This window comes from Hippoglossus stenolepis, chromosome 13 (genome assembly GCF_022539355.2).
Source record: "Hippoglossus stenolepis isolate QCI-W04-F060 chromosome 13, HSTE1.2, whole genome shotgun sequence".
NCBI classification, from domain to species: domain Eukaryota; kingdom Metazoa; phylum Chordata; class Actinopteri; order Pleuronectiformes; family Pleuronectidae; genus Hippoglossus; species Hippoglossus stenolepis.
Genome location: NC_061495.1, coordinates 21,529,923 through 21,557,647, shown reverse-complemented (window position 1 = coordinate 21,557,647; position 27,725 = coordinate 21,529,923). Strand labels below are relative to the sequence as shown.

General features: G+C 39.1%; 1 protein-coding gene across 1 annotated transcript; it reads right to left on the bottom strand.

Moving 5' to 3' along the window:
- Positions 1 to 965: 965 nt before the first annotated feature.
- On the bottom strand, positions 966 to 27,362 carry gdap2 (ganglioside induced differentiation associated protein 2). Its single transcript, XM_035175056.2, has 14 exons — positions 27,115 to 27,362; positions 25,215 to 25,438; positions 20,608 to 20,747; positions 20,190 to 20,343; positions 19,419 to 19,507; positions 18,776 to 18,852; positions 18,016 to 18,175; positions 14,785 to 14,935; positions 14,090 to 14,166; positions 12,101 to 12,177; positions 11,258 to 11,397; positions 6,065 to 6,119; positions 5,650 to 5,793; positions 966 to 1,133 (listed from the first exon to the last, which is right to left on the bottom strand). Exons 2-14 carry the CDS (start codon positions 25,391 to 25,393, stop codon positions 1,092 to 1,094), a joined length of 1,485 nt encoding a protein of 494 aa, XP_035030947.1. The 5' UTR covers positions 25,394 to 25,438; positions 27,115 to 27,362; the 3' UTR covers positions 966 to 1,091.
- Between the last annotated feature and the right edge of the window lie 363 nt (positions 27,363 to 27,725).

The window sequence follows — 27,725 nt, the reverse complement described above, 5'->3', positions numbered from 1 at the left end:
GTAGACATAAGCACATGAGAAATGATAAGATAAAGTAACAGAAAAGCCAGACACCAACAGTGTTTAAGTGATGCAGACGTCAGCAGAACTTCACATTCTCCAAATTAACATTTCCAGCACATCACCGACAAAAATATGCATGGATTTAAAGCTTAGAGAGCATTTCAACCTATTAGGAAATATCCTTATATGCTCTCCTGTCAAGCATTGGATTACAAGCAGGAAAAACTATGTTTCATATCCGGGCAATAAAAAACAAAGTTGCAGCTCGTCTGGCTCTGTAAGAACATCTGCCTACCTGCACCTTTAATGCTCATAAACTAATGCGCCATATCTTGTCTGTGTATTCCGTGCAAAAAAATGAGTGTACGAAGTGTAAAAACGACAACTACAGTTGGATGATTAACTAAATGGTTGCTTCATATTTATGCACAAATATGAGAGTGGTATCTATCTTCATCAGAAAAGGTTCAACTTTTCCTTGAATTTGCTAGATGGATAAATACTAGTTTGATGAATGTGTAGTTCAAGTAAATTTTTCTTCCCGTCTTTCCGAGTGTGACCGCAGGAAGGATTGTTATTACAATGTCGTACCCCAACATCTGATTAAGTGAAACGCAGCATTAGTCTTTTGCAGGTTCAGGATGGAACAGTGTGGAAATCCAGGCAGCACGTCCAGCATTTGGGAAAAAAAAAGTCGGACACATTTGCGAGATTATGTGATACGACCGCACAATTTGACAAACTGTCAGGCGTGACACGATGCTTCATATTCAGGGATGTTTGAGGAAACTGCTGAGTAAGAACCCTTGGTGTAAGGCATAATCCAAAAACCATACCAGATCCAGAAATAGTCTGTGGTGAGTGAGAATGACCGCTTACCGCGCCAGAAGCTTCTGAACGTGGCCTGCAACTGTTCATTTTGTCCTTTTTCAGCAGGGACGGAACAAAAGGAGAGTCCCCCCCCCCCTGTGCTTCAGGGCCTTGACGAGGAGGTGAGGAGGTCAGACAACACAGGCAACACCGATACGTCTTCCAGCTTCCATTTGATTTCATCCCCCCCCCGGCAGAGAGGTCCGGTCGGTCGCCTGTCACAGACTGGAGGAGTTGGCGGGACGGTAGGGTCCATTCATCTGGGATGGAGGAGACAAACGTCAGCAGATTGTAAACAGATCACAGGAAGTAAACAGAATCTAAAAAACGTTTAACTTTGTCTCAATCAGATAAATGCTGCGAGTTTGTCAAATTACAAGGTGCGCAAATGGCAAAACAAATAAATAAATACATAAAATTGACCAATAAATTGAAAATGGCAGACTTCCTGTTGGGTTCAGGGTCTGGCACCAAGAGGCTTTTTTAAAGTCTAAAATCAAGCAACAGTATCCAAATACTAGCTGAGGTCACTGGACATAACAAAGACCAGTAATTAAAAATCTGGCATCATCCCAGCATCAGCATTATGTCATCTCCACCAATGTTCTGCTTTCGGATCACATTATATTACAAATATTGTTTTTATTCACCGTGACTGAGTTGCTGTCAGTACAACTGTTTGAAATTAAAAGCCTGCCGGGACTGGAGGATGCTCTGTGGGCTGCTGGAAGAGTTTTATTGTGAAACACTGATGCAGAAGGAGCTTCAGTGACTGCACATGAAAAATGGCAAACTGGTCACAACTGGCATTAATCAAATGAGGAGAAACAGGATTTCAGATGGAGGGAAGTAACCAAGCGCAGCAGCGTGGAGAGTGTGACATGACACTTTAAATTTAGTAATTAATAGAGTAAAATAATATTTGGATCAGAGAGTATCTGCCACACATGAGACACACTTCTCCCTGTTCTGGTTTGCAGTTGAGCTTATTGAATCATTTCCTCAAAATTTGGCAAACTTCTTAAAATCTTAAATTTATTGTAAGAGTGGACAAAATAACGTACAGTTCCCTTTGGTGTGTTGCAATAAATTGTTGTAAAAGATGGTTGGTTTTTACTTATTTTTTTAAAGGAACTTTTGGTTTTATCATTTCAGTGCACTTTCCAGTAAAGCTATGATTAGCTGATCTCAGAGGGGAAACTGGAGCTCACCTGTTCGTCTCTCACGCTGCTTATCTGTGTAGCAGGTGAAGCATTAGAGTGAGATATTAAGACACTTTAAAGCCCTTAATAGAAGTTACCCTTTAAACCTGCTGTAACAACTTCTTTTTCCCCACTTAGAGGTTTTTAGGGCTTTTTCTGCAAAAATGATGTTATAACAGCAGTAAGAGTGAACCAGAACAGTAAATCTGCAAGTTTGATGCGTGAAAGATTAGATTAAACTCATTATAAAGAGAAAGGGAACTGCAGATTCACATGACAGTGCTCTGTAAGTTTATTACTATTAGTGCAAAGCTCCCTTTAAGCTTATTAAAACCATCAGATTGCATTCTGTCCTTAAAGAATAATATATATTCTGTATTCAACACTGATCTGTACACTCAGCTTGAGTCTAAAGATGGCATGTGTGTGCTCTAAGTTACTTCTCCTGTCAGGCCACATTTTAGTGAACAGAAAGAAGCTGTATTTCCTGGACTGTGCTCACACTGTGGTTGAGCCACGCACACCAGACTATTTCTGGATAACAGCAACGTAAAAAAAGGTGTTGATTTGAATGTTACTGTCCAAGTTATTGCAGGGCTGAGGTGCTGAAGGGGGAAATATACTATACTACAGCCTAACAGCCCATTACACAGTTAAATTCTCTACCAAGACCTGAGGTTCACCTACAATAGGTTCCTGATGAGTAAGTAAGTTTAGGCAGCACCTGAAAACATAAGTAAAATCCATCCATGTATGGATGACAATTTATAACCACATTCTGCTGTAACTATTTTTCTCCCCAAGCTCCAATGATGACACAGATTGAACAGTGCAGCGTTACAGTGCTGTTCTGTTCTCACCCTGAACTCCCTCTCTTGTTTATGTTTAAAAATCAGTCTTCTCAGTCATGTAAGGACATGATCTACAAAAACACTGTATGTAATCACTACCTCATGTCCATGTGCTGTATTGTTTGTCAAAAATGCATAAATCAACCCGGAATGCAATTTGAAGTTTATTTCTTTTATGCTGCATTATCCCGAAAAAAAGATTTATGGGTTAAAAGTCCTCCCATCATAATAAAACCTGCAGGTCTGTCTTCACCCTGAAGCCAACTCACAATGCCAGCAGTAAGAAAGATCCCATATGTGGATTAGCAAATTGGTTTCTAAAAATACTGTTACAATTTGTTCATGTGCAAAAGAGCAAACCCGATTCACTGGTACAAAACTGTGGCTGTGAGTAATTTACTCCATGTACTTGGTTCCAACAGTGTAGCTTACACTACTTTTGAACTCCCCTGACATCTCGAATTCGTGAAAATGATGTCAAAATGACTTAATTGGACCTGGTATGAATCCACACCGGAGAATCTGACGTACCAAAATGAGGTGAATGATACTGTTCAACTGAACCAAATAATTCTCAGTCCTCATCCAAGATTCAATGAAGGAGAAGACACATGTATATCTTTTATCAGCCAACACAAACTACAAACCGCCACAAAGTGATACAACAGATTTAGATGGCAGCCATTCACAGATCATGAGGAATCTTAGGAAGCATTTTAGGAGCTGGACATGAAACCCACCGTTTGTGGTGTCCTACTTTGACGCATTTATTTTCTTTAAAGCTGCCTTAAATTCTGTCAAAGATCCACGTCTGATGGTTTAAACCCTAGCCTGTATATAAAGGTGGATGATATGGTGGCTGGCTGTGGTATCGGTCATAAACCCAGTTTAAGAACATATTAAATCATTTTTTGGACTGATTTTCATTTTAGGTAGTTCTTATCACACTGATGTACGTTTAAGTTTTCTTGTTTCTGATAAGTTTGGTTTGGATTAGATATTTGATGCTTTTAAAACAGAGTGAAACGGCCTGATTGACAGCTGAGAATGATCGAGTATGTGTATCAATGGGAATTCGACCCTGCGGCTCCACACCGCTATCAGGACTGAGCAGAATCTGGCTTAAAATGATGTCAAAAGTGCAAGATGGTGGCTCATCATCAGGCTATCTTAAGTTCATTTTTAGTAGAGGACCGTTGTCCATCTTAGTTTACAGTCTATTGTCTAAACATTTGCTTCATTTGCTTCTCTGACACTTTCTCACAAGTCAATGTGGAAGAATAAAGCTGGTGAAAGCTGCTTTACATCACTAAGAGAGAAGAGAAAACAGACTAGGGGCCTCATTTATAAAACAGTGCGTAGGATTCATACTAAAAGTGTACGTGCACACAAAAGCCAAAAATGGCGTATGCAAAAAGCTTCTGATTTATAAAACCAGAATGTGCCCATCACTGAACCTTCGTTTCCTCTTCATCCTTCCATTCGCGTGCATCCATCATGCAGCATTACGCACTAGTGTCACTGCAGTATTTATACATTTAGATCCTTCGGACAGATTACTTCACACATCAGTGGATCCTAACTTCCACTCTGGGATATTATTTGGAAATAGAAGTTTGAAAGTGAATAGTTTCTTTATTTTATGTGAGTGATCTCCAGTGCGCTCTGTGCGCCTGATGGCACAGTCACGTTCACTGCAGCGACTTTACACACACTCGTCCTGGATGATACACACACAGTGTTAGAAGAGATCATTAGAAACTATTAATGAATCAGCTCTGTAACTATCTGAACGTAGTTTGCTGTAAGTTGTTTCATATCTTTTTCAATTGAAGGTTCTTAAGGAACAGTTATGTCGCGCAAGCACAAATAACACTGTTGGTTTTAATCTTAATGATGAAGTGGATCAATAATCTGCTTCAGTTCACCACCTTACATTTGCATCCTCATTTTCCCATCTCCAAAATGTTCATACGCATGGGTCACAGTTAGCAAGGAAGTGTTCAAAATCTCCTGTCAAGTATTTTTTTTTATAAATCCCAACGTTTGTGTGAGAAGTGGCGGTTATAAATGACGCCCCATGTAATTTCTCCTCATTTAGCCTTTCTAACTCAGATTTTCCACCTTCAAAAAGATCTAATGAATAGTGCGCTCAGAAAAAAAACTAGTGCAAACACATTTAAGTGTTTGTATTTAGCATGCGAGGCCACAGATATCAGAGGGAGGTAACGTTTCAATTAAAACACAAACAGCCAGAAAGCAGATGTGAAGCTGTACAGGATGCAAGTCAAACCGCAGGCATTTCACCTGCAAATGTTGGGATATAAAAAATGGAGCTGCAGACACAAACGCTCCAATGTATCCCAGGTTTTTGTTTTGCCTATGTGAAATAAGGCGTATATGTTATATGTATCTGGCTGAACTCTTTTCTCACATGGTTGTTTAAGTAAAACATCTACCTACAGTGATTCATCCTCCACCCTGCCCAGACTGGATGCATATCATGGGAGTGTGTAAGCTGTTTATATGACAGGTCAATCCTCTCCTTAGTAAGATCACAGGATGAGATTGGCACATTATATAAAAAGGTACAAAAGTCCTAAAATTCATCTATCATTTAGAATACATGGAAATTATTCATCTGAAGGTGAAGGATGTACTAAATCGAGGTTGGTGAGGATGTCTTTATCTCTGTCCACATGTCTGTGTGTGATGGTGCGTACCCGTGCGTCATAGTCCAGGACAAATGGAGGAATGTCGATCTGTTCCGGTTTGATGCAGGTGAAGAGCTGGTGCAGGTTGTCCAGGTAGCGGACTTTGTCCTTCAGCCCTGACACACTGAAGGTGGTGAAGAACCACGTTGAGAACTGGTTGTAAAGAAACAATGTCAGAAAGAAAGAAAAACAGAACAACTCATCAGTTATAGATGACTTTTAAACATTAATCTTGTCATGACCGACAAAGACAAAATTGACTGCAACAAAAACTGAAACTACATAACGACTAATGACACTTTAATTATCCCTGATGAAAGTTTGGCCACTGCAGCAAAACATACTGTAATCACATTTACCACAAAACAAACAGTTAGCTGTGTTGACCCTGTAAGTTTCCATTTGATGATGACGGCAATCTTACCTTAGAGCGAAATGTTGGATGTACGAAGTAGAAGGCCTTTAAATTCTTTTTAAACCTGCAACACATAAAACACAACAGCTCAGCAATAATTACTAAGAGCAGGGGTTGTGTGAAGTTTGGCATCTTGTATGAATAACGTTTTTTTTCTCTCGTCTGTTAAACAATGGTGATGCTGCTAATGCTTAAGTCGGGTAAATTGTAATCCTATGACGTTTTTTCAGGGTTCCCTGACTTTTCCTGCTGTGCCTTCATGACGTCGGGACCACCAACATTTATGCAACATTTTACTTCTTGACAAGATATCGTAAATAGCGCTGGCAGGATTAACTTTGAACCAGCAGCACTAACAGATCACGTAGTCAATTTTTCAACAGAAAATATCTAAAAAACATTTGACTCTTCGGTACAAACATGGATGTGAGCTTGTCCCTAACGGAGAGCCCAAACAGCCTCTGAAGGGAAATCGTGTTAGTCATTTGTCTCCATGATCTCATACCCTGAGCTCATGACCAGAGGTGGAGTCAAGTTTGTAAACTGAGAGCTTCATCTTCAGACCAAGATCTTTTCACCAACAGCCTGGTTCAATGTAGCCAGAACCACAGATGGTTCACCATTCTCCCTGTCAATGTCATGCAATTTCAGGTCCACAAGACACTTCAACTTGTGTGGCAGAACCTCACTCCCAACCAGGAGGGAGAAATCCATCATTAACTCGCAAGATGCCTTGAAATCTGGGAGGTACTGACCCGTATCTCACCTACTTTTACCTCAGCTGCACAGCGCCCCCCTCTTGAGGTCATAATCCAATGGAGCAACTAGAATTACAGCCCTGCAGTTGTGTGCCGCCGCCAACCACTGCACTTTTCATATATTTTTTCCAGACTCATGAGGTCACATGTGACTTTAGTCTATGTGAGCATTTGTGCCAAATTTGACAGGATTCTCTGGAAGCATTGTTAAGATAAAACATTCAAGAGTGAATGTTTGTGCCTTTCAACAAAATTGAATCAGTTCATCTTTCAGTCCAAGTGAACTCTTGTACTAAATGTGAAGAAATCCCCTGGAGGTGTCCTTGGGCTATCACCATCACAAGGTAAAAATGTGTTTTGTAAGGTCACAGCGACCCTGACCTTTTACCCACAAATGTAATCAGGTCATTCTTGAGTCAAACTGGGAACAAATGGGACAGATGGACAGTCAACCTGAAAACATAATCAGGGCACTGCTGCCAGCACAGATAAAACCACCTCATGGGCAAAAAACACAAACCATCCTGAGGTCAGCAAACAACCTTTTCATCACTCCATTTTGAAGAAAGGATCCACCAATGTTTTCTAGCCCCCAAGAGTCAGAGTACCTGACTGTGGCAGCTCACAAATACCCAGAGTTTGAGGATAAATCTCTGACAACAACAAATTTGAAGTAAACTGTAATTACACGCTGATCATTGAACAAATATATATATAATTGCAGTTATATTCAAATTTCAGAAAACAAGGACAGACTTAGCGCTTCAATTCATGACAGGACACTGAAAATAACTCGCCACATTTGGGACAGATTGTATTGTCAAGCCGTTCACATATACAAAGGGGTGGTCTGGCTGGGGCACGCAGCATTGTGGTCATGTAACACATCACAGTTAGCCAAAAGAGGGAGGAACTTGGTCTTTTCATTGACAAACTAACTCCAGCGCTGGACAGAGAGGACAAAAAAAAAAAATCATAAACAAACTCAAAAACTCATTAGCCAGACAGTTTTGGAAACTTGTTTGTGTTCATGTTTGGCTTTGGTCTGCTGGTGGTTTGTCTGGAGCCAAAATGCATCTGCAGGCAATCAATAGCTTGATGGGTTGAAAAAGCTGGACACGCCAGGCTTGGGTTAGTGGTTCCATTGCCTGCACAGATCAACAGTGCTACGCCAAGTAAAAAGCACAATGACTGCTTAAGAAGTGAAACTGAGAAAAAAAAAAGCTTCTCAATTAGTCACACGCCCTGACACAAGAGTTGGACCATGAATGGAAACTGTACGCCTTGAATGACATTAACAGAAGTAGCAGAGGGGGAAAGGGTTTGATTCTCAACTATACTGAGTCTGTACAATGAAGTTTTATATGGACTAAACAAGAAAAGATGCTCACCAAAACATATAGAGCCACCAATCGTGAATAACTACTAGATGGCAAAACTTTTTAGAATTAGAATAGCATTAAGTAGAGCTCATAGCTCTGCCAAGCTCCCAACAGTCCCATTAAATTCAATCAATCTGCACCAAATTGCACAAACTCATAGACATCAGTCCATTCATTATTCTCTGGGATATTGGTGGAAATATCAATAAAAAAACACTATCATGCAATGTTCAAGAAAGAGACAAAAACCTGGATCACCCAAAGATCCATCCTTTCATCAGGTTTTGTGGAGATGTGTTTGGTAGTTTTTTGCGTAGTCGTGCTGACAAACAAACAAATCAACCAATTAACAAACAGACAGCGGTGAAAACATGCCCTCATTAGTGGAGGTAACAATCAGATGCTGTCGGTTTCAATCCAGATGTCTTCACAGGAAGCCGAAGGGCAATTTCCAAGTCACAGCTTCCCCATCAGCTCTAAAACATTTATTTCAGCTGTCAAACCATTTCTAGTCCAACTTGTCATGATACGGTTCAATGAGTCAGAGCTAAAACTTGGCAGAGTATGTGTGGAACTAAAACTATTACAATAACTTTGGCAGTTTGAGGTAATTTTCACCTTGCTCTGTGTATTACAGCAGTCACAATTATTACATGACTGGATGGGGTTTCCCAGTTCCACAGAAGGAGGAAGTTGAATGAAGGTGTCTTTATTCATATTCTTAATTTGACTGATTGCATTCTGTGTCCTTTTTGCTATCGTAATTCATCACTGGGTGTTGTCACCGAGAAGGCAGATGATTTTAACAGCCTTGAGGTGAAATCAAGTTTAAATAATATTTATTCTGTAAAATAAACAAACATTGTGAATATGTTCATATACATCTCCTCAGGAAATACAACCACTAAATGCTGTCAGAACTTTTGAATTTCCCCCCAGGCAAGAAGAGGTAAGAGAAAGTTGGAGTGAAACTAACTAAATGACCATTCACAAAAAGAGTTGAAAGGTGCGTAACGGCTGCGTGGAGTTCCCCACTGACACAGGAAGTTTGTATGGTTGTGATAGCTAGAGATAAGAATCTGCCTTTTTATATATACAGTCTATGTTTATAACTCACTCTTGCATTCTCCTCCAAGTAAGCCTAACCTGCGGGTTTGTTTCAAGCTGTTTGATTGTCTGACTGTTTGTGCTTCTTGTCCAACTGGAACGTCTCCTAAAACCTAAGATGCCATTTTTCCATGACTGCACCATTGCTGCAAGCAAAGTACTTAAACAATCATTAAAACCTAATTTTCTTACAACTGTTTCACATCTTTGGTACTCTAAAAAATGTTGGTCTTCGGGTTCAAACAAAGCTTAACTGCACTCAGTATTAAAATAAAGCAACCACCAAGAGTCTAATGGTTAAACAGCTTAAATATTACTTCAGATAATAAAAAAGCGTGATGCTGTGTGGAACTGAAAACAACTGGTTTTCATTTGCAGGATGTGGCTCCTATTTAGCTTGAAGAAAATATTCTTCTATGGCGACTGTCACAGCAGGCTGCAGACAAAGAGATGCACTGTTAGATTATTGATGCCGGACACAGCGCCCGACTCCATGTGTATTTGAAATGAAAATGCAGCATACGCGATAACTCCTATACAGAATCTTGAACAAAACCTGACATCTTTCATGGTTCTCGAAAACAATAGGTGATTTCGATCCAGGTTTGACGTCTGGTCTGCATCTGTCTGGTGTTCAGTGACAAAATAATCCACATGTTGATCTTTAAGAGAGGCAGGTATATCTTTTTAAATAAATGACCGTGGCTCCATCCTGTATTTATTAAGAATAAGACAATTTATGTTTAAATGTGGTTAAGATTTAATTTCAAGTTTTTAAAACTGAAATGCTTGGTTCTTTTGGTTGTAGGGACCTTCTCTATATCAAGATATCATGAATTCTGCCACTGAGGTAGCATTCATCAACTTTAACATTTCCACAAACTAATAAAACGATACATTTTCTAAGTGATTCCAATGAACTTCAGAGCAACGACCATAACTTTCAACCCTCTGATAAGGATGAGTCACAGTCAATACATCACCCCGAGAACCCGCTCCAAGTTTAGGTTTCCTGCTCCAAATATGGCTTCCAGATTTTCCAAAAAACCACCATGAAACAAAAGCGCTTCACAGTTTATTTTGTTTCCCAAAAACTCTTAACACTGTATCCTTGGCGGTGTCACACTGTAGCATGAACAATGCATCTGGACTAGTGACCTTGCAGACGTCAGCACAGGCAAGAAGAGAACCAAGTGTGAGCCAAATGAAGTCCAAACAAGGGTCAAACCAGAGTCAAGCCTCAAAGATGATCACATCCAGCTATAGATACAACACTAGGGAGGCAATTCTCACTTTGCATTTTTACTTTTTAATTAAATGCTGCGCCTGGCTGGGTTTTAACGTCCCATAACAATAGACACAGAAACAACCAAATTACCAGGAACCTGTGAAAGTCCGTCAGATTTTCTTTTTCACGTGGAGGAATTTTCAAATACATTTTTAGAAAAACTCTCACGCTCTATCTTTAAAAATTCTGGATGGTAACAACCAGAGATGTGGCTGGCCCGCGGAGTTCACCAAAACATGTTAATCCTGCTGTAAAACCCAGAAAATACAGCACAGAACATTAAAGCCGGTGCCCTTGGGTGGGCGGGAGGTTAAACCAATAAGAGCTCCAGAGTTTTTCTATTCAATCACCGTGTGTGGCAGAGGGACGAGGCAAAACGGAAAGAAGAAAGACTAAAACAAGGGAGCAAAGTTAATGTCTAATCTCATTAGCCTTCTATTTAACCTTGGAGTAAATATATTCAAGTCCTAAGTTTCAGAATGAGGAGTCCAACAAGTGGAAAGTGGAACATTTCTGGTTCAAAATGTTGCACATCAATGAACTGAAACATATCCCAGCATACATTGAGTGTGAGGTTTAGATTATGCTCATTTGACTTTATGACCAATTCAATCACCGTGGTACTGGCTCAGTTTAACAACAACAGAGTGTAAAATGTCAGACTGACTTGGCATCGACGATGTCGTAGAGGTTTTTGAGGAAGTCGGAGTTGAGGTGGTTGTGCTCGCCCGTCAGCGTGTGGAAGTAAACCATCACGTATTCCTTCACCGTGATGTGGTCCATCACATGGATGAAGTACAGCAGAGCCTGCACACACACACAAACAGAATCAGTGTTCACACACTTCTATAGTCCTGGACTCTGCACTTTTCTATTTATTCTTTTACAGTTTTACATCTTTATTTGAATTTCAGTTCACTATGACTTGATTTGATAGCAGGTTTAGTTACTTTTTAGTCATCCATGTTTCTTTTATACACAAGCTCAGTTTTATTGTTTAGTTTGGTTCAAGTTTTAGTATTTTTGGTTGGCAGTGGTAAAACTAAAATACAATAACAGATGTAGACTGTAGAAATAAGACAGAAACAGAATTTTTAGTCAACTACTCAAACAGTGTATTAAATGTATGTATTTTAATTTTATTCAGTAAACATTCAGTAAGAAAAGCACATATATCTTCTTTTGTTAAACATCAACTTGCAACACATTGAAACATTTAATTTTTACAGATGGATGAGTATGCAGATATAAATCTAAATACAGAACCTATGTTATGTTATTTGCATATATATTTGCATAATTTTCACAAAGCCACAAGCATATTTGAATACAAATGGGTTTATGAAACAATATATACAAACACACAGATGCATCTACTGAAACAGAGCAATTGATAAACACATCCGAAGACAAACATACCATGTTCCTATTTTAAATAAATATAAAGATGAAAATGAGTTCACAGGCACAAAGCTCTGACTGGTAAAAAAAAAATATTTTACTTTGTTACCTTTTCCAGGTCAATGAGGGTCACTGGGATGTTTCGTCCAACGATAACCATGACTGTCCTGCCACACATGTCCACACCTGGAGACAAAAACAAAGGTCAAAACACAGTTTCAGTTTAAACACGGACAAAAACACAGGCAGAAGAATTAAGACTGATGGTCAGATAAGTAACTCCAGAGCTTCTCAACAAGCATTCATTGCTGCTAAAATCTGGGTCTGACTTTTTGACTTCACTGGAGTTCTTGTTCATGCGGTTTGACTTTCTGCCGTTCTATTCTTCTCCTGTTCAGCTGTGGTACTGCCCATCCTGTCTTACTGCAATACTTTTTTCTTTAATCTCCACAAATCAATGTATATCTGTTATTTGGTAAAGCAAGTCCTGAAGGATTCTGCTGGCAGAAGTCAGTAGGAGTCAGCTAGTACACAATCATTGGCTACTGCTTCTCAAATTTGAGGATTTGCTGCCGAGTAACAGCATTTAGTTTAATTAATATACTATTTCTACATGGTGGCTCTGAAACGGGAGCAAATGGGGACATCTGCATCTGCAACACTAGTTCCACTGCAATGACAAAATGACAGAGCCCATCAATATCACTATTCCAGAATATTAGTAATAGCTGTGTGAACTTAGCGACCTGTAAACCCCTTCACTGAGAGGCAGCAGCTTGGAGCTCATTCTGCCCCTCTAGCACTTGGTGTCCTGCCTCCCCCTGGAAATCAAACCCTGTCCCTGCAGACGGTGCGACAACATCAGTTTGGAAACAGTGAACAGTGGTCAGCTTCGCAATGTGAGAAATTCGTCTGAGGTCCATGTGTTGTTGAAACTATTTTTGGTATTAGTAATCTGTGTCCAATGTCCCCAAGTTACTGTTTTCTATCCCTTATTTATTCTTCTCTCATTTCAGTCCTGTCGCACGACCATAAGAGACAAACAAAAAGAAACAGGAGTTTGCCAGTGTACACAGAATCGTGATGATGCTTAGAATTTTTACCTCAATCAAGTGGTATATGTTTTCACACCTATCTGTTTATTTGTCAGCAGGATTAAGCAAAAACTACTGAACAGATTTCCACAAAACTTGATGAAAGGATTGGGATATGGGCCAAGAAAAAACCCATTGAATAGGGCGGATTCAGGATCAACATTGTGAGATTAGGCGTTTCGCAACATTTTAGTTGATTTCTCAGAAAATATTAATTCATCTTGATGAAACAAAATCAGGCCTTGGTGGAGGTATGTGCTCTACCGAGTGGCACTCATGTTATCTTTTCAGTGTTTTACTCAGACTCCAAAGATACATTATTTGATTTAAATTTCTGGAAACACAAAAGATATTTTAACCACAATAGTGTTTATCATTCTACTTCACCTAATATCAAAATATATTTTGTCCTGTGATGTGGGATCCTGATATAAATATTCAGTAATTTGTTAAGTGAGGACACAGGGCTATATGGTTGCTGTTAAAAAAAGGTCAACTAAGTCCTTCAGTAATGATCATCTAAAGACAATTAAATGAGGAAAAATAAATATAGTCCCTTTCCTCATACATCAGGTTTATGTTATTGAGTGTCATCTAAAAACATTTTTTTCAGAACTGAATGAGAAGAGAATTGATTCATATGGGTTTAAATATTTCACTGGTTTGATAAACCAAGTTTTACAAAGTCATGGAAGTTATAAAACATCATGTTAAAGGTCAAGGGTCAGATCACATTGGAGTTGAACTGAATAACACTGCCGCCTAGTGGTGATGACGTTCAACTGCACCTTATAACAGTTATATCTTACACACATGCGCACGCACACGCAGACACGCACACACACACAAACAAACAGTGTGCGTGTTATGTAGTGGTCCTCTTGTTCCTCTATTTTGTTTCATATTTAAATTACAGAGGTGTCAGCCTGAAAATAACACAAATCTAATATTTAACTTCCCTCTGGCCCTCTCACCCACTGTCCACAACACTCACACACACATACCAGTGTGATATAAAGCTTTCAGTGAAGCGATGTCGGACAGATCCTCTGCTCTCGCTCGACACAGCCAGCGATTGTAACTGGAGGAGGGAGACACACACACATATATCATTTTATTCAATCAATAAAACATGCATTTCGATATGCTTGTGAACTACTGTAACTGTTTAGTGTTCAAATAAACCCCATGTAAAGACATAAACAGAAAGGTCATCATGGGACAGTTGTGGGCTCGTGATTAATCAGGGAGAGTTGTGCATTATCTCTGCTAAAGGAATGCACTTTTTTTACAAATGTATTCAGTAAAATCCTTTTGTATGTCAAATTACTATGAATAAAATATTTGTTAAATTCCTCTGGAAATTCTAATTTAGCTAAATATTGTTTAAAACATATTCCTTGACAACCTCTGGTGTGGTTGTTTTGTTTTCTACTCTTTGATGCTTTTTTATTTGTGAGAAAAAAAAAAAACTTGAATGCACCATGTCTTGACTATAAGTGGTCTATGATATTTATACATCACGTGGCACACTCTATTAGCATGTGAATTGGTTGCAACTGTTTTCGTTAATGCTAATATTGGTAATGCTACAATTAATCTGACATGGCTCCACTGAGAACTGGAGCCATGTGCTTCATGATACTTCACATTCCTGATCGAATGTTCCAGGTTTTTCTGAGTTGGGTCGAACTCTTACTTCCTCTGGTGATGTTTCTGCATGGCTGCCTCTGACATCTGGCCCTGTAGGATCAGTTTCCGCTGTTTGTCCACGTCGCCCTCCATCCGGGCGAAAGCATGATTTCCCACCTGACCCAGATCTGACTCCAGATTCTCCTCCTCTGAATCATCTACACACACAAAGAAAAAAGGAGATGATAAGCGATTATCCACTAATAATTTCATTTACGTGCTTTGATGGACTTAATGGTAATGGTCGCTGTGGCATATGGAAGAAATGCACATTAGGAAGATGCCATAGGGGATATTCAGCTTTGCGGTATATTCACTGATCACAAACATACACGCACATACACAAATAGGACCTAAGAATACTCCTTACAGAATGAACACAGTAAAACATCCTGGATCTGGCTTCATGCTGTTCTTCAACATCTTGATTTTCCTCTAATATTTAACTGTACACATTAATTTTCCAGATCAAAAGTCTGTTAACCACATTTGCCACCCACTTGACTGTGCAAGAATGACATTACTTGCATGTGCTTGTGAAAAAAGCTGTGATCGAGGTCATATACTCAGGTTCAGGTTCAAGTCTGTTTCCACTCTCTGTGACCACATGTATCGTTGTCTGCATGTCCACGCATTTTATCTGTATCCAAATGGGCATGAGTTGTCCGTCATCGTTCATGTGTACGTTCAGCCTGTTCTTGTTGGGTTTCGCTCGCACGTGGCCCGCTTGCTTTGGATCGACACCCCGAAGCCACATTGTGTCTCTTTGAAGCGTCGTGCCAGCTGACACCAGACTGGAGGTCAACGGAGTCAACAGGCTTGACTCAGAAACCACAAACACTCGCTAACACATGGGCTGGTGTTACTTTCACAATACTCTTCACCAAAAACCAACATTTAGACAATGTGCAAGCAAAAGCTGAGGTTGGTAAACGATCGGTTATACAAAATATAGTTTATATGAGGGTTTATGGCCTGAAAGGACGTTTTAACTGAAGCTGCTAAGTGTAAAAATATCTGAATTCCTGTTTTTGTTCTTCTTTGCCTGATTTACTTTATATGCAAGAGAGCAAATTACTGCCAATTAATTACTACCCTATGGCTGCAGGGTAAGCTACTCAGTTTAACTATAGTGCTTTGTAAAGTGTCGGGGCACAATAAGCCTCCAATACAGCTTCAATACGCCTTGATATAAATTCTTCAAATCGCTGCAACTTTAGCAGAGAGAGATTCTTTTGGTCACCGACTGTAACAGGGTTTCAAACAAGTTACATTCAAGACCCTTTTAAGATTATAATGAATGAACATTTAAGATCTATATCAAGTCAATAAACTCTATGCTCTATGTTATCTCTCAAACTACAGACAGAGACAGTAGGTATCCATAGTTTTTTCCCCCACAGAAAAGCAGATTGAACCGACATCAATTCTGTCCAAGGTGTTTGTAGACAATCAGTTCCACATTGTCTGTAGTTTAATTACAGCGTGCTACCATCTGTATCGCTAAGAAAGAACTACATCACAAAAAGCCATTACAAACTATGCATATTGCCATAAAACTAACAAATTCTGCAGTGCGACGGACTGTTAACATAATTAAGACCTCCCTAAATGTATTTCAGATTTAGTACGAAATATTAAAAATATTAGAAATTCTGAATGCTTAAAAGTCTAATTACTCAATTTTAAACTGTTTAAGACCCCGCAAAAAACCTGTGGATTATTTAAGGCTGGATTACGTCTATAGTCAGAATAAAGATGCAGCTCCTCCTTAAATTAAGCAGTGCTTAATACAAATTAAAAACCTTTGCATTCGAGTGATCTTAACTGATATATTTTGTGTGCAAACATTTTCGTTGCTGCAAATCTGATTCTGATTAGAAACTGTCTTTTCTGATTTTATTCTGATGTTTTTTTGTTTACTTATTTTCCATACAAACTACAAAAGCACCTTGTAACACACACTGTGTGTGTGTTACAAGGTTCTGCAAAATGAACCACTATCTCAGATAAACTGGAATTTCATTAGGAGACAAAAATAAATGTGATGTCCTTAAAAACCCTGTGGGATCAGAACAAACACCTGCTCTGTGTTAGACCGGCCTGTTGGTCGCCAACTGAAGCTCTTTGTAATATGCAGATGACACTCTGTGGAAAACATGACTTCCCCGAAAAGGAATGAAAGAGTGAGAATTTGTGTAAGAAAACGTGTGTGAGTGTGAGAAGGCACATGGGTGAACTAAAGGATCCAGGCAGCCAAATGTTTCACTGACAGTCACAAAATATGCAGCGACACTGCTCGTCCATGTACGCTGACTGGCTCACTGAGCAGCAGAGCTTGAACACACGGTCCTCATCAAAATCGAATCTTTGTCCTGTCATTCGTGTCTTTGCTACTTTTGATGTTTTGGTTTGAAGAGTTGCTGAGTGGTTGATTAATAGACTGACGTCGGATGTGTGACTGACCGGTTTCACAAATGGCCGATGTAGTTTGTTGACCTCATGTTCAAGTGGCTGACTGGTGCGTCAATAGATCTTACTGTGAGATGAGCGAAAATAGAAACAGGGAGAAGTAAAATATACAATTATGCCCATTTGTATTTATTTGGGGAATTTTACAGTCATAAACATCAACATCAGTTGATCTTTGATTGTTTTATTAATGACACAAGTGAGACCGATTCCAAATTTAAATATCAGCCACTTGAAAACATCTGATTGGTCCTCTTATAATCAGATTACTGACATGAAAGTGAAGCCCATTACAGTGTGTTCCCTTGCTAATGCTGGGAAACATTTAAATCACATTAAACAAACCAGAATCGCATCAGTAGAGTACATACCTCCACCAAGCACCAACCCTCCCCTTAGTGTCAAACCTCACTCTATAGCTGAGGCCGCACTGTCTAAGCGAAACATTGATGGGAGTTACAAGTTTCTATCCCCATGCTTTACATTTAATTCCCTAGATTTTTTTTATTTGGATTTGCATGAAATTGCAGATACTCAGTAGCCTCAACATGTGTTTTTTCCATCAAGATCCATTCATTATTGTTAAAATTGGTAAAAATATTTTTTAAAAACTGTCACACCATGTCCCATTCTTCCACCAAGTTTCGTGGAAATCCGTTCAAGTTTTTGCGTAATCCTGCAAACAAACAACCCAACAACCCAACACACAGGGGTCTGTTTGCTCTACGTGGCGGGAGATGAAAAGATTTGTGTTGAAGTTTTGTACCTTCAAGGCTGCCCGGCTTCTCTGCAATGCGGATCTGTCTCTCTGGGACAACGGGTTCACCCTCAGAGTTGCCAATGTCAGCTGGGATGAGAGGCAGGCAGGCCATTTCCTCTTCCCCTGAGCGAGGGTAGTACAGAGGCAGTAACCTCTTGAACACCGGCTGAAGGAACAAACATTAAAATTAATATTCACACTAATGCTGCAAAGCTGCGATTTGTTTTTTAGCATACAGACACTATTTTTAACACTTTCCCAAGGGGATGAACTGTCTGAAGGATGAGCAAAAACATTATGACCACCCCGGTCTAATGTGCAGTTTGGCTGTCAAAACAGCTCAGACTCACTGCGACATGCACTTAACAAGACATCTTAAGGTCTCTTGTGGTATCTGGCACCAAGACATTAGCAACAGATCCTTTAAGTTCTATAAGATGAGACACTTGTTAAAAACCGCGTTTTTAGATGTTTTTCTTTTCTTTTCATTATTAGCGCCGAGCTATTATGTTCATTAAGAAATGGCATTAAAACATGTCCCCAGTGCTGTCGTGGGAAAAATTACCCAATACCCTGGTGAGCGGGAAGCACCCGATAAGTCATAACACTTTAAAGATGTTCCAAGTCGTCCCGTTTTCAACCCTGCTCATTCCACAGACTATGAGAACAGACTGTTGACGTGTTGCTGTTGTTACGAGATAACCAATGTTACTCTCATCATGTGAGAAGTTAAATGTTTTTGCTCATGGAGGTGAACGATACCGACCTCCTCTGTGTCTGACACGGCGAACACCACTGCATCGATGCGGTTTCCATAGTTCTCCAGGAACCTGCGCACTGTTCCTGTCAACACACATTCACACCTGTTACCTTACAAAGGATCACATATCATACACTCAAGGACTGTTGCCAAAAACAACTCTAAAATGTAAAATACAAGACAAATACCAATCACTTGGGATGAAGTCTCCATATTGCTGTAATACAGTCCAGACATAAAGTACCAGATCAGCACATTAAAGAAGAACTGAACCTTGGAATTGTTTCTAAAATCAGATTATTAGATTTTGATAAATAAAAGCCACCCGGACATACAGGATGACATATGTGTTATAATTAAATGGATGTCTGTCTGCCTGTATAACTTGATTACCTCATTTTGTGTATATACAGTATAGCCACATGTTGTGTGTCTTTGTGGGACAGAAGTAAAGAGCTATATGATTGCATCGTTTCTAAAACAATTATCTGAGTGTATGTGGGTCTCTGTCTCTTTCTATGTGTGTGGGTCTTTGTACCAAAACAGAATCTGTGATATGTGACATGTTGCGTATGACTGTGCCTCACACATGAATAGCTTTGCATGTGTGTTTTTTGTACTGACACTTGTGTGAGTGTATGTGTCTTACTGAATGAGATGTGTGTAGCATCCTCCAGTGGGTAACCTCGTTTGGTCGTGCTCACCACACATATACCGACAGATGCCATTGACTGCTCTCTGTGGAGGCAAGAAAAGAAACCACATCTCACACCTAACATAACATTTATACTGCACACCAGTGAATGGTTTGACGGTTTCCGTACAAACTCACACAACTACACATAACATTGCACGTCAAATGATGTAAGAACTAAAAATGTAATACTAAACATTATGAGAACTTAAATATGTTTGACAGTAGATTCGTTGACATTTAGAATTTTATTTTCCCATGTAAAAATAAAATGTGACTAAAAATTTCTCATTTAGTTATTATATTTGTTAAATTATATTGTTATATTTTATACCTGCTCTACAGGCTCCATAATTTTTTTACCTATAATATGCTGTCATAGTTTTTGGGAAGTCTATTTCTACAATCTCTCTAATGCATTTTGTGTGTTCTTCCATCAAATTCATGTTTATTTAAGCACAAACATTATTAATCAAACAAAATCATATCTGAGGGGTAAAATGTATCTACCTGAAATCTAAAAAATGTGTCATGACAGCTTAACTCCATAAGAAATGATTGGATTTGCTTATACAACACAGAGCTTTTATCAGATTGAACACAACATTAGGAACAGTTAGTACTAATGCAGGTTTCTAGTACATTAATACTGCATGGTTTTATGATTTACTGATGGGCTGACTGACAAAACGGTTGATTGGATTTTGTTGATCTGATGGTTCTTACGCAGCCAGCTGCATGATGTTCCTGTAGCAGCTATATAGCGAGCTCTCCGCCGCCGTCCTGTACTTGCTTTTGAACTTTGGTCCCACTGTGTGGATGATGAACCTAGCTGCCAGGTTGAAGCCTTTGGTCAGCTTCGCCTCACCTGTCCGGCATCCTGCACGGAAACATGCAAACAAACCTGATTTACAATCTGGTATAAAGTAAGCTGCAAAAATTGCTTATTTTTTTTAATAAATGCAGCTGAGTGGCATGTGTCTGGTTACGTAAAAAACACCTGTGAGTACGCACTCATATGCTGACATTTCTTTTCATTCTGCCTCCAGACGTGAACTCACAGCATCACTGAGCAGTCGAATCAACAATGTTGACAGCTGTACCTCATCTTTCCAGTTTTCTTATTTTTTTACATCAGCTCTACCTTTTACTTTGAACAGCTCATCTCGCAGCTCCGGCCCTGCGAGCTGATGGATGCTGTCAGACACCGGGTTCTTGTCGTTTAGGGACTCGTTGCTGGTGTTCACAATGGCAGTGCAGTTCAGCAGGGCGATGTCCCCAGTGCTGTCGTGGGAAAAATAAAAGTTACAGCATTAAAATGTTTATATAAGCACAAATACACATGTAGTGTGTACAGCAAGGAGCAAAAAAAAACTTTTGGGAAGAATGTATGTTGTCTGCATAGACTGTACATCAAGAAGGTAGACGCATCTCCACTTCCTGCCATTATGCAGAATTGTGGACAAAATATCCCGAATATGAACACTGCCTTGCATTGATGATGGAGTCATGGTTTCGGAGTCAGAGTTTCTGCAGTAGTGATCAAATAATGGAGCCGTAGTAGCGAGATCCAATCAGTGCACATGCGTGACCAATAGCGGGTCAGTCTCAGCTGTCAAACATTACATTTTACGTTTAGCATTAAATTAATAATTAAGACCAAACTTATCAGAAACATGAAGTGTATCAGTGTGATAAGAACTACTTAAAATGACATAATAGATCTTTGAGAAACTTTGTAGTTTGGTCCACGTCCCATTTGCTAACATGGAGGAGGCAGGGTTTCTGACCTATTCTGCAGCCAGCCACCAGGGGGCAATTGAGACATTTTGGCTTAACTTTTAGGGAGCAGTCATATCGTCCAACTTAAATTAACACTTTTTAATTAATCATATCATTGTGTTTGGTATATTGTTGAAAGTATATCTGCATCATATTTTACCACTGGTGTGAATTCTCAAATAGCTTTTTTCAATAATTATCTCCATTCAATTTATTCTTGATATTTTATAAGTGTTTAATGTAAGGATGATTGGTTGAGCAAACACACATATGCACATATTTATGCAATTAACTTTATACACACAACATTTAGCAAAAGTAATGTGCTTATTTTACTGCTTCAGTACAGTCATGTAATTACTCTGAAGCCCTTCAAGGTTTGTTTGGAGAGAACAATGAGGAACTACTCGACCATGTGTTGAAAGCATTTGGTCACAAGACAGGTTGAGCTTCCAGGAACACAGTTTTTTTTTTTTTTCCTTTCACATCAACCCTCTTTAGATTATAAAAGATGAGTCACAATCCAAAGCCAACCACTGCCAGAAAATAACTGCAGTGAGAAACCGACCTCGTTGAGTCTTAGAACCTGTTTTAATAATAGTGGCATTGTTTGAAACAAAAATTAAGATGTGATTTATGTCGTGACTACAGCAGTAACAAGCTTATCTGAAAGTTTCACTTCAGCAGTTTGGTTATATAAGGTCATGGATCTTCATACTTTGATAACAAAGTTATCAATATCAGATTGTTAATTGATTTGATGCGAGTCAAGATTCTTTGATTCAAAGCTGATTTAAAATTCATCTTGTCATTTATTTCTAAGAGCAAAACAAGCAAAAGTGCAGGTTTATTGATCAGGATTACGATGTTCATTTTACACTGAATCCCATACAGTGTATTAAAGGAGATATAGATGCTTTTTTACTTTTTCTTTCCTCTAGTGTGTTACAAGGTTTTTTGTGTGAAGTAAAAAATTCCAAAGTCCGTAGTAAAGGGAGCTCCTCTCCTCCACAGAAAACACTGATGCTCCAGAAACACCTCATCAAGTCCAGACCATACTTCAGCACCATTGTTATGTCATTGTCATGCGGCCTGATACCCCAAATTATACCCCCACTATACGTGCTGGAGTTGGTGGACCAATCACAAACAAGTGGTCGAGAGCGGGGCCTTAAAGAGACAGGAGCTAAAATGTGTAGTTCGATTTCTTGAAAGGTTAACGTAAGGCTACCGTGTATCTTATGGCTTTAAACTCAATATCAAACAGTTAAAAAGGGAAAATATATTTATAGTGGGGCTGTTTAACACTTATTGACTTACGCAACCTTTAACAAGGGTTCACTAGAAGAATTTTTTTTTAATTTCAAGTGGTCACAAGATAAAGAGCACTGCCTGAGGGTCAATTCTTCCTGGTCATGGTCATGCAGCAGGAATGTGCAGCATTGGAGGGCGGCTACAACAACAAGGCTCTCACAGAGAAAGTGCCGCCATGTCGGGCACCAGACGGTCATGTGTTCCTGCACAAAGAGGATTTATGAAGTGATTTGGACTCTGGACTGAGCTGGGTTAGCACTCGGAGAGACACAGGCAGCATTTGAACTATGAACCCAGAGCTGCTTCTGACACCTGATGAGTTTGTGCTATTGCTCCTGTATTTTCTAGGATGTCACTCACATCTGATAAAACTGACAGTGATGACAGGGTATTTCCTGCATAGAGAATTGCGAGGCGGCCGCCTCCGCCAAATTTCGTGCCGACTCTGCCTTCGACAATTCTAGTACTTGTTTTCACCGAAAAACATAACTGACACACTACAATTTATGCAGTATTAGACATCTTCTTTAACCCCTCAACTTTAAATGGGCTAAAACTATTTTTCTAATCCAATGAAAGTTGATTTAGCGTGTGGGAAATTTTGTTAACATTTGGGTTTATTACTGAAATTTAAAGAACTACAGAAAACCTGATACAATAAAAAAATATTACTCAAGTCCAGTTGCCCTTGACTAAAACGACCAAATAACTACCAACACGCTGGGCTCTTCAATCTGTAGAAAATCAATTTTGACTTGCAGATTCACAGATTTTCCCATGAACTTCTATCAAACACAAACAAATATCAGATAAACACGAGGAGAGACTCTGATTGCAAACATCTTTCTGTTCAGAAACAACAAAGCAACTGTTCTCAGTCACTTCACAGATAAATTAGAAGTAAGATCGGTGTAAATCAAATTTTCCAGGGTTTCGGATGTTTGATCCACTTCATCCAACATCAAATGAATAAAGCAAGTAAATCATGGCTCTGGATTTAATTCTGCTCATTCAATTGAATGTCTGAAATGCAAACAGTCAGATGAGGGAAGGTTTAAACAAAACTAGAATTACTGCCTTGCAGTTGAACGTCTCTGCCAACCAGTCAAGCTGCAGTTTAAATCCATGCCTGTCCACTCATGATACACATGTTGTGGAGACTTGGAAAGGTATGAAGTGTATTTTGTCATACTCAACATATGACCTTGTGTGACCAGTGAGACCTTGACCACTAAAGTTAATCGGTTTATTGCTCAGTCCAACTTGATGTTTGTGCAAAATTCGAAGAAATTCAGTTCGAACAATCTTGAGATATCTCGTTTAAAGGGATAGTTCACCGAAAAATGAAAATTCACCCATTATCTACTCACCTCTATGGCGATGGAGGGGTGGTGGAAGTGTTTGAGTCACAGTTTTGGAGTCTCAGGGGTAAACAGTGTTTCAGTCAAGGCGACCGCCTCTTCAGACGTAATAAAACAACAGAAAAAACATAACATGTCTCCATACTGCTCGTGTGGTGCCATCCAAGTGTCTGCAAGCCCCGACAAACATATTCGACTTGAAACGAGGTCATTCACACTGTCTTTTAAGCCTAAACGTCCACTACCGGAAGTGGCGATGCTAGCGGACGTAGCCACACAATGGTGTGCCCGATACTTGAAGGCACCTCGGAGGAGGCTAAAAACACGCCGTAGTGATGACCTTTCGAGTCAAATATGAATGTCGGGTCTTGCGGACACTTAGATGACACCACACGAGCAGTATGGAGGCATGTTGTGTTTTTTCTGATGTTTTATTACGTCTGAGGAATTGACTTCAATTGTATTGGAATCGGCTGCAATGCTGTTTACCCCTGAGACTCCAGAAGTGTTCTGTGGACTCAGACACTTAAAAATTTGAATAACTTCAGCTTAAACTGTCGATGGCATGGAGGCATTAAAGCCAAAACATCAGCATGTGGACACAAATGCAACAACACAAATTTAATGATTTATCACTCCAAAGTTAGAATAATTATGGTAACAAAGTTAAATACTGGGCAAACGTCTGAAACAGCACAGACACATCTACAAAAAGTCAAGATAAGCTAGTTTTGAGTAACAGACAAACATTAGGCATTTAAATGAAAGCATACTTCGATAGATTATATTATTTATAAAATAGAAGGCATGGGACAAGCAATTTTTCTCAAAGATGGTTTCTGTCATGTAACGTAGTTCTTATTAAGTTTTCAAATGTCCAATTTTACGGTAAGTTTGGTATCAATTAAATAAAAAAATGATGATTGACAGCTGAGACTGACGTTGGATTGGTTGGGTGTGTATATCGACACGTAGACACCACGGCTGCACAACTTAATCAAAACTGTGCAAATTGGTGACATCCATTTCCAAGATATACTTTAACTTCATGTTTGTGCAACAGTAGGAAGCGGAGACGCGTGATCCATCTTTATTTAGAGTCCACGATTTTGATTTGTTAAATCCAGGTCAAAACACTGCACCTCAAGTTTAGGTTTGTTTATATTTTGTATCTCCATTCAAAAGACAATATAATCCTCTAACTAAAACCGAAGCTGGGAATCTGAGCAACTGAGCATCTGCAGGGGACTTTAACCCAGCAGCAACAAAGTGGGAAAATGTTGGCGTGACTCACAAAAGGATGATCTTGCGGTTGATGTCTGGTCTGCAGGGGAAGGGAGAGGGGAAGGCCTGCTGACTGAGCAGACTGTCGCTCTGATCCTGCGGCTCCTCACCATCCTCACCCAGCTGCTGCTGCCACGTGGGGAGAGTCTGGATATCTACAAACTGAGAGCGAGCACCCAGAGGATCCATCCCCTCTGGAGAAACAGGCTGGCACCAGATCTCCGAGCAGCTTCACTGCAAGAAGGGTTCAAGAGAGGAATTCTAATTATTCAGTAACATTAGATATTATGTCAAGTTAAATTTATTTCTAAAGCATAAAATATCAGAAAGTTGTGGAAAAAGCTCAGTGCAGGGGCCAAGGCGACGTCTACAAAATGTCAAAGAGATGATTGTAATGATACACAATTATAAAAGTAGTTAGTAGACGTGACTCAGTGATTTGATTTGTTAATCAAATCATTGATGAAGCTAAAAACTTCTGCAAGTTTCAGTTTCTCAGTTTTTGAGATTTGCTGCTTTTCTGTGTCTGTGTCACAGTTTTCTGAGATTTTATAGAAGAAACAATTATTAGATTAATTCAAAAACAATTAGTAAAACAAAAAGAATTAGCCAAATAATAAGGGTGTTGTATTTGGGTGGATGATTACGTTTTTATGCTGCATCAGAGGTCTATATCATCACTCTGGGTTGTTTCCCCATTGCAGCAGATTTTGTGATGCCAACTCATCTATTTCCCTATGGTTTTGCAGTTGGTGTCTTTCTGGTCAGTTTCATGCTTCCTCTTCTCTGGGTGGTTTGTTGCAGGTTGGTTTAAACCAGCAGCTCTGGAATATAAACCCTGCTCTTTGATTCAGCAGAATGGAGGATGTTGATGTTTGCTATTTTAGTGCTCAAACATTTTGCTCGATTGTCTCTGCTAGAAATATCTGGAGGTGATGTCATATTCTAATTTGGGGATTTTAGTATCCACATCAAAACATAAAATATACCTTATTCGGTCACCCTAAAAAAAAAAACTGCAAAACATTCTCAAAATTAAAGCTTGTCAACTGAGAAGATCTGCTTTCATGCTGTGTTTAACCTCACTGTAAAGTGAACTTCTTCCAGGTTTGGACTGATCAGGCAGTTTGAACGCATCATTTATCTTGACCTTGAGCTTTTAACAGTGCTCACAATCAATACATATAATAGTATCTAGTTTGGTTATATTCAAGTCTTATTTCCAGCTCTTCTAGCTTGAAAAATTTGAAGATTTGCAGTTTTTTGTCAGTCATGTGTTGGCATAACAGACCTCGTGCTGAAAAAATAAATATCCTGATTATATATTTATTGATTACGTCATTTAGCAAGCAAAATAAGTCAAATATTGTCAAATGAATGCTACCTTCCTCTGTTTTACATCTTTGTAAAAAGTCAACATCTTCCTGGTTTGGACTGTTTGAAAGCATCACTGATCTAAAAAGTCATCTTTAAATTGATATATCAACATAGTGAACAGCACAAAATAAACAGTAATCCATAGTTTATTAGAAAAATTAGGAATTAACTGAATTCCTAAGAGTAATGCAGCTTAGGTTTAGCTTTTACTTTTTGCTAAATGATAACCAAGGATAAATAATGATTTATTTATAATTGTGTGGATGCTACAAGTCTCCAAAACAGCTAAATGTCATTAAAAATATCGAGGGATTAACCGCAGTAATAAAGTCAGAGGCAGAACTGGTGTAAGAAACCTCCCAGCTGCTGTCAAACACACATTTCCACCTCACAGATGAACTCATGTATCTTCCTACACATGTTCATGACAGTTGAAAGGACTGTAACCTGCTGTATATGTTAATAAACAGTGTTTTTAAACCAGTAAACCAGCCGGTGTGTGTGTGTGTGTAAACCACAGATTCAGCAGTTACCTCCTCACTGGCCAGTTGTTCTGTTTCCTCCAGACTCAGGTGATGTCCACGACAATAAAACATGTAAAAAATATGATCTAGAAATGTCGACACGACGTGTGTGGCCTCAGGAAGTGTTGTCGTTCCTCGGTGTTTTCATACTAACGAGCGAAGACACCGCAAAATCACACTTAAGACTTTAAAAGGTGCCCAATGAGCAGGTTTACACAATTAGCCGACATGCTAGGTGTTAACCGCTACTACGTCAAGAAACCAGGAAGTGCAGTTAACAACGTCCGGTTCTGGATTTCAAAATAAAACCACAAGCAAACCTCAAAAGCTCGATTTTTCAAGATTATTTTTAATTTTTTATGCACTGGCAGAGGGTCTTGAAAACCCATAAACTACATTATTTCTTTTATAGAACAATATTTAATCAGCTCTTTTTATAGTTGTGTTCCCTCTTGTGTTTAAAAACTTTGCACGTGTGTTGCACATCCTATTTCGAATGGATTATGTGCTATTTATTTATTTTACTCACAGGATAAACTATATGCATATGATTCCTTTGAAGAAAAAAACTTTAATTTGCTGTTGCTAATTTGCAACAAAAAAGAGTGATTTGGTTTTCT

What these genes read in the sequence shown, in the direction of transcription:
- gdap2 (XM_035175056.2), bottom strand. Translation starts at nt 25,393, where the DNA reads ATGGATCCTCTGGGTGCTCGCTCTCAGTTTGTAGATATCCAGACTCTC. An exon ending in AACCGCAAGATCATCCTTTT is followed by an intron (nt 20,748 to 25,214) that starts GTGAGTCACGCC and finishes TTCCCACGACAG; the next exon opens with CACTGGGGACATCGCCCTGC. An exon ending in CCGTGTCAGACACAGAGGAG is followed by an intron (nt 18,176 to 18,775) that starts GTCGGTATCGTT and finishes TTGTTCCTTCAG; the next exon opens with CCGGTGTTCAAGAGGTTACT.